This window comes from Palaemon carinicauda, chromosome 5, assembly GCF_036898095.1.
Source record: "Palaemon carinicauda isolate YSFRI2023 chromosome 5, ASM3689809v2, whole genome shotgun sequence".
Classification (NCBI taxonomy): domain Eukaryota; kingdom Metazoa; phylum Arthropoda; class Malacostraca; order Decapoda; family Palaemonidae; genus Palaemon; species Palaemon carinicauda.
This window is the reverse complement of record NC_090729.1, coordinates 114,272,908-114,283,001: the sequence shown is the minus strand read 5'-3', so window position 1 is coordinate 114,283,001 and position 10,094 is coordinate 114,272,908. Positions and strand designations below refer to the sequence as shown.

Sequence of the window (10,094 nt, the reverse complement as noted above, 5' to 3'; positions counted from 1 at the left end):
TGTGGATTATAAAATCGTGAAACCAGAGAGAGAGAGAGAGAGAGAGAGAGAGAGAGAGAGAGAGAGAGAGAGAGAGAGAGAGAGAGAAGGATTTTGAATGTCTCAAAGACTTTTTAGTCCATCTGCGGATTTTCCAGTTGCTCTTTGGTAGAGCGATTTACTTGAAGCATTTAGAGAGTTCTTATGATCTTGTCTAACTTATTCTTGAACTCGTTTACAGAGAGAGAGAGAGAGAGAGAGAGAGAGAGAGAGAGAGAGAGAGAGAGAGAGAGAGAGAGAGAGAGAGAGAGAGAGAGAGAGAATGATTTCATTGTCATTTTTACACTACTTGGCTAAGTTTTAAGTAAATGACTTTTATAAGCCTGGCCTGACCACGAAAAGAAGATTTTTCTTTTCCATTTAGTGTAGGCCTAATGTCTGATTATCATTATTTCTAATCTAGAACTTTTATAAGGAATGATCTTCCTAATTGGGTAGTTGAATCGGTAGAACTTCAATGGTTCAAACTTGCAGCAAAAGTTTTTTTTTTATGTTGAATAGGCCAGCATAGGTCTTTTTTATAGTTTATATATGAAATATCTGATTTAATGTTGTTAATGTTTTCGAAATATTTTATTCTAATTGTTCATTACTTCTTTTATCGTTTATCTATTTCCCTATTTACTTTCCTCGTTGAGCTATTTTTCCCTGTTGGAGCCCTTGGGCTTACAGCATCTTGCTTTTCCAACTAGGGTTGTAGCTTACCTAGTAATAATAATAATAATAATAATGTATTGTGTGAAGCAAATATATTGTTACGGACAGAATAATGAAATAAAACACACAGCTTATTCCCAAAATTTAATCCATAACATCACTACAATAAGAATAAGAAATATAGCTCTATATCACAAACATTTCCGTAAAAGTAAAAAAATATGAAAATAAAAAAATATCAGGAGAATCACATGAAATCACAATGTGCTTTTTTTTTAAATTTATCGACAACACAAGCCGCCCTAGGAGCGTTTTTCCACTCTGAGGGTATCAGCGAAGTCTGGAGGTTCTGCAGGGAGAGCCTGCGGGTACCCTTGAGTTTTGAAGGGCGTGGCGCCGGAAGACTCGCTTGGTTCTGCGTCATAAAGGATCGTCTCTATTGCACCGAGGATCATAATTTTGAACCTATTTTTCTGTCTGTCTTTCATCTTGTGCATCTCAGGCAATATACTCTTCAGGAACAGCAGATCTGGATCTTCTGGCTGAGATTCGTTTTTCGATCTGAAGGCGAAGTACTCCTTCGACAGCCTCTCGTAAGAGGGGCTCTCCTCTATCCTGCGTTTCTTGACGGGCAATTCATGTAGTTCCTGCACCGGAGAGAGGACGCTCAAGGGCGGAGAGGACATCCCATCAGGAGGTTGGTGCTGGTCGGAGTTAGTTTCCGTGGGAGTATACGGTTCTTCTTCCTCTTTGATTTCGGTCTCCGTCGGTAGATCGTACTCGTAATCGCCCTCGTGGAAATCCTCTTCTTTAACCATGTCCACGACAGACGCGAATTGGCCGGGCTGACGGATCTTGATGTAGGGAATCAGGAATTCCATATATTTGGCCAAGTAATAGGACTTTTTGCATCTCATTCCTGGTCCGTAGGCGTACTGATTTCGAAGGTGACGACACAGTGATGATCTCAGGTTTTTCCATTTCTCTTTGCAGTTGGCACCTAGAAAGAGAGAAATGAACATAATTATTATTATTATTATTATTATTATTACTATTATTATTATTATTATTATTATTAAATTGCTAAGCTACAAACCTAGTTGGAAAAGCAGGATGCTATAAGCCCAAGGGCTCCATCAGAGAAAATGGCCCAGTGAGGATAGGAAACAAGGAAAAATAAAATATTTTAAGAACAGTAACATTAAGATGAATATCTCCTATATGAACTATAAAAACTTTAATAAACCAAGAGGAAGCAAAATGAAATAAAATAGTGTGCCGAGTACCCTCTAGCAAGAGAACTCCAACCCAAGACAGTGGAAGACCATGGTACAAAGGCTATGGCAATACCCAAGCCTAGGGAACAATGCTTTGGTTTTGGAGTGTCCTTCTCCTGGAAGAGCTACTAACCATAGCTAAAGAGTCTCTTCTACCCTTACCAAGAGGAAAGTGGCCACTGAACAATTACATTACGGTAACCCCTTGGGCGAAGGAGGGGTAGCCGACATCAAACAAATGAAAGAATGGGGACCTTTCCTCTCTACGTTCCTCCCAGCCTGACAAGGGACTTAACCGAGTTTGGCTGATACTGCTAGGGTGGCACAGCCCACCCTCCCCCGTTATCCACCACAGATGAAGCTTCATAACGCTGAATCCCCTACTGCTGCTACCTCCACGGTCATCCAAGGCAACCAGAGGAAGCAGCAGGGCCTACCGGAACTGCGTCACAATCGCTCGCCATTCATTCCTATTTCTAGCACGCTCTCTTGCCTTTCTCACATCTATCCTCCTACCACCCAGAGCTTTCTTCACTCCATCCATCCACCCAAACCTTGGCCTTCCTCTTGTACTTCTCCCATCAACTCTTGCATTCATCACCTTCTTTAGCAGACAGCCATTTTCCATTCTCTCAACATGGCCAAACCACCTCAACACATTCATATCCAATCTACCTGCTAACTAATTTCTTACACCTGTTCTCACCCTCACTACTTCACTCCTAACCCTATCTACTCGAGATACCCCAGCCATACTCCTTAGACACTTCATCTCAAACACATTCAATTTCTGTCTCTCTGTCACTTTCATTCCCAACAACTCCGATCCATACATCACAGATGGTACAATCACTTTCTCATACAGAACTCTCTTTACATTCATGCCCAACCCTCTATTCTTTACCACTCCCTTCACTGCCCCCAACACTTTGCATCCTTAATTCACTCTCTGGCGTACATCTGCTTCCACTCCACCATTTGCTGCAACAACAGACCCCAAGTACTTAAACTGATCCACCTCCTCAAGTAACTCTCCATTCAACATGACATTTAATTATCAAAAACAATAAAAGTAACGCCATTAAAATAATATTCATTTGCCAATATGTAAAGGTCATTATTATTGGTATTAATTATAAATAATAGCAATGCATCATTATTGACTCAGATCCACTGTGATGGTTAACACCAAGACCTACAGGTTAAAACCTAAGAGAAGTGAAATCTGTATACAACCACGGTCTATGTATCAATGATAATTTTAATAACAACAACAACAACAACAACAACAACAACAATAATAATAATAATAATATGTAAATTGTGGAGGTCTACCACGAAAATTAAAGAATATACACACGAGGAGAAAATGTTAAAAGATTCAAGGAGAGAGAGAGAGAGAGAGAGAGAGAGAGAGAGAGAGAGAGAGAGAGAGAGAGAGAGAGAGAGAGAGTACCAATTTCCAGGTCCTAAGATAAACGAAGATTAGGTCACGAATCCAGAAAAACAAATTACAAACAAAAAAAAATACATTTATAAGGAATAACCTGTGGTCAATAATAAAGCGAGTTACAATGAAAAAAAATCATTTATAGGGAATAAATTGTTGTTAATAATATATTCCTAATAACATAAAGTCTTTAATTACAAGAGGATTAGGCCATTTCAATGTAATTGGACTATTGGAAATTACAATAATTACAGCATGTTTGTTTTAGTTTAAATACCAGAGCTTATAGGTTTAAAAGTTCTAAAGGTCAATCATGATTGGCAGAGCTAGGGATGGTGGCTTTGTGGGGGGGGGGAGGGGAGCCTATAGGTCTATCTGCAAAGTCATCAGTGGCCATTGCCTGACCCTTCTTCTTCTTCTTCTTATTCTTCTGCTTCTTCTTCTTCTTCTTCCCCAACCGTTTGTCTTTACATTAAAGGGTCGATTGCCCGATGCGCCCTCCCCAATGCCTTCCATCAAAGGCATCTTCTTCCACCAAACCTCTTCTTTCCATATCATCCTTCACCTTACCTCGTCATCTAATTCCCTGCCTCCCTCTTGATGATCTTCTTACCCTAACAGGTTCCTCCCAAGCTCTCCTCACTCCCTCTCTACCATCCATTCTCAACACGTGCCCAAACCATCTTAATAGTGATACTCTTATCATCTCAGTACTCCCTAGACCTAACTTGAAGAAGAGGGTTCTTGGGCATTGATCTAATATATATACATATATATATATATATATATATATATATATATATATATATATATATATATATATATATATATATATATATATATATATATACAATAAATGCAATCGAGTATTTAATGTAAAGATAAACGGTGGGGAAGAAGAAGAAGAAGAAGAAGAAGAAGAAGAAGAAGAAGAGGGCCAGGCAATGGCCGCTGGTGAGCCAGCAGATAGACCTATAGGCTCCCCGTCAAAGCCACCATCCCTAGCTCACAAGGATGGTGAGGTTGCAGACACTAATAGAAACTACCGAGCTTGAGGGGGTCTCGAACTCCCGCCAGACAGATTACTAGACGGGGCTGTTTCCAAGAGGCTACTCTATACAACCATTTAAAGATTATCAAAGTACAGTAGGCCTACTCTTGGTTAATTCTTAATATTATTTTTTCTTTTCTATTATTTCGTTTTTTTACCCTTTGAGCTCTTCAGTGGCCACATTCCTCTTGGTAAGGGTAGAAGAGACTCTTTAGCTATGGTAAGCAGCTCTTCTAGGAGAAGGACACTCCAAAATCAAACCATTAGTCTCTAGTCTTGGGTAGTGCCATAGCCTCTGTACCATGGCCTTCCACTGTCTTGGGTTAGAGTTCTCCTGCTTGAGGGTACACTCGGGCATACTATTCTATCTAATTTCTCTTCCTCTTGTTTTGTTAAAGTTTATATAGTTTATACAGGAGATATTTATTTCATTGATGTTACTCTTCTTAAAATATTTTATTTTTCCCTTTCTCCTTTCCTCACTGGGATACTTTCAAACCAAGTTTATATATACACACACACACACTCACACACACACACACACACATATATATATATATATATATATATATATATATATATATATATATATATATATATATATATATATATATATATATATGTGTGTGTGTGTGTGTGTGTGTGTGTGTGTGTGTGTGTGTGTGTAAGGAAATGTTTACGTAACATCTAAGCACAAAGCTATTTAAATGAATAAAATTCTCTTGGAAACTTAAAATTACAAAACAATGTAAAAAGTAATACATTTTTATGTACATGTTTTTCTATTCATTTCAATGTAATTTTCGTGATTTTTAGATTAATATCACTATTACTTTCTTATATCTATTTATTATTTTATTTTCACAATTTATCCGTCATCATTATTATTATTATTATTATTATTATTATTATTATTATTATTATTATTATTATTATTATTAGCTACAACCTTAGTTTGAAACTATCATTATTATAATTATTATTACTATTATTATCATTAATATTATTACTAGCCACAACCCTAGTTGGAAAAGCAGGGTGCTACAAGCCCAAGGGCTCCAACAAGGAAAATAGCTCAGTGAGGAAAGGAAACAAGGATATAACTTTAGAAGTAATGAACAATTAGAATAAAATATTTTAAGAACAGTAACATTATAATAGATATTTCATATATAAACTATAAAAACCTAGAAAAAAAGGAAAAGAAATAAGACAGAATAGTGTGTCCAAGTGTAGGCCAACCCTTAAGCAAGAACTTTACTTTCGCCTATAGGCCTAAATACCTTCAGTAACTTTGAACTTAAATATCACGTTCTAAGCGTTCGAATTTGCCTTAAAACAAGAGGAAGAGACATGAGATAGAATATCAAGCCCGAGTGTAGGCCTACTCTCAAGCAACATCTTTACTTTCGCCTATAAGCCTAAGTACCTTCAGTAACTTTGAACTTAAATATCACGTTGTAACGTTCGAATTTGCCTTAAAACTAGAGGAAGAGAAATAAGATAGAATAGTGTGTCCAAGTGTAGGCCTACTCTCAAGCAACATCTTTACTTTCGCCTATAGGCCTAAGTACCTTCAGTAACTTTGAACTTGAATATCACGTTCTAACGTTCGAATTTGCTTTCCTCCAGAGTAGAAACAGTGAACTTGATTTCCCGGTTAATAAATTCAACCTTGAACTTGACCTCTAAGAGCAATAACAACATTCCCACGTGGTCAGGAGACACCTGTTGTTAAAACGCCAGATTGGCCTTGACCCTATCACGGGATACCACTGAGTCTATTATTATTATTATTATTATTATTATTATTATTATAAGCTAAGATATAGCCCTAGTTGGAAAAGCAAGATGTTATAAGCCTAATGACTCCAACGAGGAAAAATAGCCCGGTGAAGAAAGGAAACAAGGAAATAAAAATACAAGAGAAGAATAAACAATAAAATATTTCAAGAACAGTAACATTAAATTATATCCTACACATATAAACTATAAAAACTTTTAAAAACAGAGGAAGAGAAATAAGATAGAACAGCATGCCTGAGTGTGCCCCCAAGCAAGAGAACTCTAATCCAAGACAGTGGAAGGCCATGGTACAGAGGCCATGGTACTACCCAAGACCAGAGAACAATGGTTTGATTATTACACCTATTATGGATTATTCAAAGGATAGAATAGAGGCGCGGGCTTATTCTTTGTAATCCCAATTCTACATTATGATTAAATGGTTTTCAGTGTAATGTAAACTACGAACAAATATAGGCCTAGTTATGTCAATATTTACCTCTCTGCTACAAGCAACACGAATTATTTACCTCATAGGCCTATATCAGAAGCGCGATTGCTTTAGAAAGAAATTAACACATTGGATTGCCATATAAATAAAACTTCTTTAATTACGAATGAGAAATTACAACAACTAGGCCTAATGTTTGATCTCAGTTATGTTAATTACCAACTTTTAAATCGAATAAGAATGCCATTAATAATGGTTATACGATTGTATCTTCACAAATGTTTTTTTTTCTTTTTTATCTCAGAGTTTGTTCAATACACACTTTTATATAAAAAATAAATAATTCATCACTAAAAGTTATACTGTTGCAATATTCAACTCGGTTGAATCGGTGGAACTTCAAAACTTCAAACTTGCAGCAAATGTTTTTATGTCGAATAGGCTGATGTAAGTCTGTCTTCATAGGCCTACTCATAGTTTATATATGACATCTATTTTAACGTTGTTACTAATCTTAAGATATTCTATACTATTTATACATTAGTTCTTATACAGTATAGTTTATTTCCTTTCCTTCCTGGGCTATTTTTTTCCTTTTTTGGAACCCTTGGCTTTGTAGCATCCTGTTTTCCCAACCAAGGTTGTAGCTTAGATTATAATAATAATAATAATAATAATAATAATAATAATCATAATAATAATAATAATCACGAAAGTTTAGAACCTTTCAAAGGTATTATTATTATTATTATTATTATTATTATTATTATTATTATTATTATTATTAGCTACATCCAGTTGGAAAAGCAGGATGCTATAAGCCCGAGTGCTCCAACAGGGAAAAATATCCCAGCGAGGAAAGGAAAGGAAAATAAAATATAAGAGAAGTGATAAACAATTAGAATAAGTCAAAATCTGCAGTAATATCAACCGTGTTTGTTCCCTCAGACTCTCAGAGGCTGGACAGATCACAAGATGCCTCCATGAGTTTAAAGGGAACCAGAACCCGCTATGGTTTATTACCCCGGCGGGATAAAAACACTGTCTCCTGACTCCTCACCGGTGTGTGTCGGGGACGTGCGTGTGTTTGTGTGTGTGTGTGCGACAAGACGGCATGCACGCACGCACCTACACACACACAAACACACCCACACCTCAGCTAGCTCGGGGCTAACGAGAGAGAGAAAGAGAGAGAGATAGAAAGGAAGGCAGGAGGAGGAGGTTTGAGGTAATGGAACAAAGCGAAACATCCACACTTTACTTGATTCGTTCAGCGCTTCGGCCACCAATCTCCAGTGATGTTCCTGTTCCTGCTTGTTCACATGGCCGTGCACGGTGGAGGTGTACAGGGCAGGATGTTTCTCCACCTCCTTCACGAACAGAATGTTAAATTTCGGATCGTCCTTCATTGTAGCACCATCTCACGCAATGTCTGCGAGACACACTGGGTTTGTAGTCTTTGTTGAGAGCGGACATGTCAGACGCACGTTCGATTCCCTACAAAAACGTGTCCGTTTGGCGTGGCGAGTCTTAAGTACGACGTCCTTTTTCTTCCCCGGCTTGAAAACTCCGCGAGCTGAAGGACGTGTCCTTTCCCAGTTCGATAGGTCTAAGGCCTACAGTTGGATGCATTGTGCTTTTTTGGATCTACAATAACCTTTATTATTATCATTATTATTAATTACTACTTGCTAAGCTACAACCCTAGATAGAAAAGCAGGATGCTATAAGCCAAGGAGTCCCAGAGAAAATAGCCTAGTGAGGAAAGGAAACAAGGAAAAATGAAATATTTTAAGAACAGTGTCAACATTAAAATAAATATTTTCTATATAAACTAATTTATAAAAACATAACGAGAGGAAGAGAAATAAGATAGAATGGTGAGCCCGACTGTACCCCTCAAGCAAGAGAAATCTACCTCAAGACAGTGGAAGACCGTGTACAGAGGCTATGGCACTACCCAAGACTAGAGAACAATGGTTTGATTTTTGAGTGTCCTCCTAGAAGGGCTACTTACCATAGCTAAAAAATATCTTCTACCCCTACCAAGAGGAGAGTAGCCACTGAACAAATACATTGCAGTAGTTAACCACTTGGGTGAAGAAGAATTGTTTGGTAATCTCAGTGTTGTCAGGTGTATGAAGACAGAGGAGAATCTGTAACAAATATGCCAGACTATTCGGTGAATTGTGTAGCGGACAAGAATTGTATTAAATCAAAATAAACATTTAGAGCCATTCTCAATTTAAGACTTTCGAAATCACAAAGCAAGACAAGTACCATAGCCTATGTACCATGGTCTTTCACTGTCTTGGGGTAGAGTTCTCTTGCTTGAGGGTACACTCGGGCACACTATTCTATATTATTTCTCTAACTTTTGATTTTTAGTTTTCATAGTTTATATATGAAAAAATTATCTTGTTACTGTTCTTAAAATCTTTTATTTTAATTGTTAATTCTCTTGTAGTTTCCTTATTTCCTTTTCCCACTGGGCTATTTTTCCCTATTGGCGCCCTTGGGCTTATAGCATTCTGCTTTTCCAATTAGGGTTGTAGCTTAGCAAATAATAATGATATTTTCCGATGAGAAGACTATCAAATCATCTTTGTATAAGAAAATTAAACATATTTATATCCCAAAACCTCATTATATATGAATTAATGTTTTAATTGAAAATATATATAAACAAATTAACATGTCTAACATAAGTCTCCTTTTGCAGTTTATATATGAAAGATCTATTTCAATGTTGTTACTTTTCTTAGAATGTTTTATTTTAATTGTTCATTACTTCTCATATAGTTGATTTATTTCCTCATTTCCTTTCCTCACTGTAATATTTTTCTCTGTTGGAGCCCTTAGGCTTATAGCATCCTGCTTTAATAACTAGGGTTGTAGCTTAGCTAATAATAATAATAATAATAATAATAATAATTCAGCTTTGAGAATGATTTATTGTTAATTTGTTCTCATCTTTTATTTATTTCCTTACATACTTTCCTCACTGGGCTATTTTTCCCTATTGGAGCCCTTGGGCTTAGAGCATCTTGCTTTTTCAACTAGGGTTGTAGCTTGGCTAATAATAATAATAATAATAATAATAATAATTCCGCTTCTGAATTTGTTTATCGATGCGCGAACCATCTCTCTCTCTCTCTCTCTCTCTCTCTCTCTCTCTCTCTCTCTCTCATGCAGTCAGGTGTTTCTCTCGTACGCAAAGCAGCGGACGAGGATCTAAAGACAGTCTGAGCTGTAGAAGTATTGATTTTGTGTCCGTCTCAATAAAACCTGTCGTGTTGATACGCATCACCTGGCTTCCTAAACTGCTCGCTCCGCAAAATACGTTTGCGGGCACTCTACAGCATAAAAGGTGCATAGCTTCTA

General features: G+C 37.0%; 1 protein-coding gene across 1 annotated transcript; it reads right to left on the bottom strand.

The window, feature by feature from the left end:
- Window positions 1-821: 821 nt before the first annotated feature.
- On the bottom strand, window positions 822-8,230 carry LOC137640524 (uncharacterized). The gene is made up of 2 exons (XM_068373045.1): window positions 7,972-8,230; window positions 822-1,696 (listed from the first exon to the last, which is right to left on the bottom strand). The coding sequence occupies exons 1-2, from the start codon at window positions 8,117-8,119 to the stop codon at window positions 999-1,001; spliced, it is 846 nt and encodes a 281-aa protein (XP_068229146.1). The 5' UTR covers window positions 8,120-8,230; the 3' UTR covers window positions 822-998.
- Between the last annotated feature and the right edge of the window lie 1,864 nt (window positions 8,231-10,094).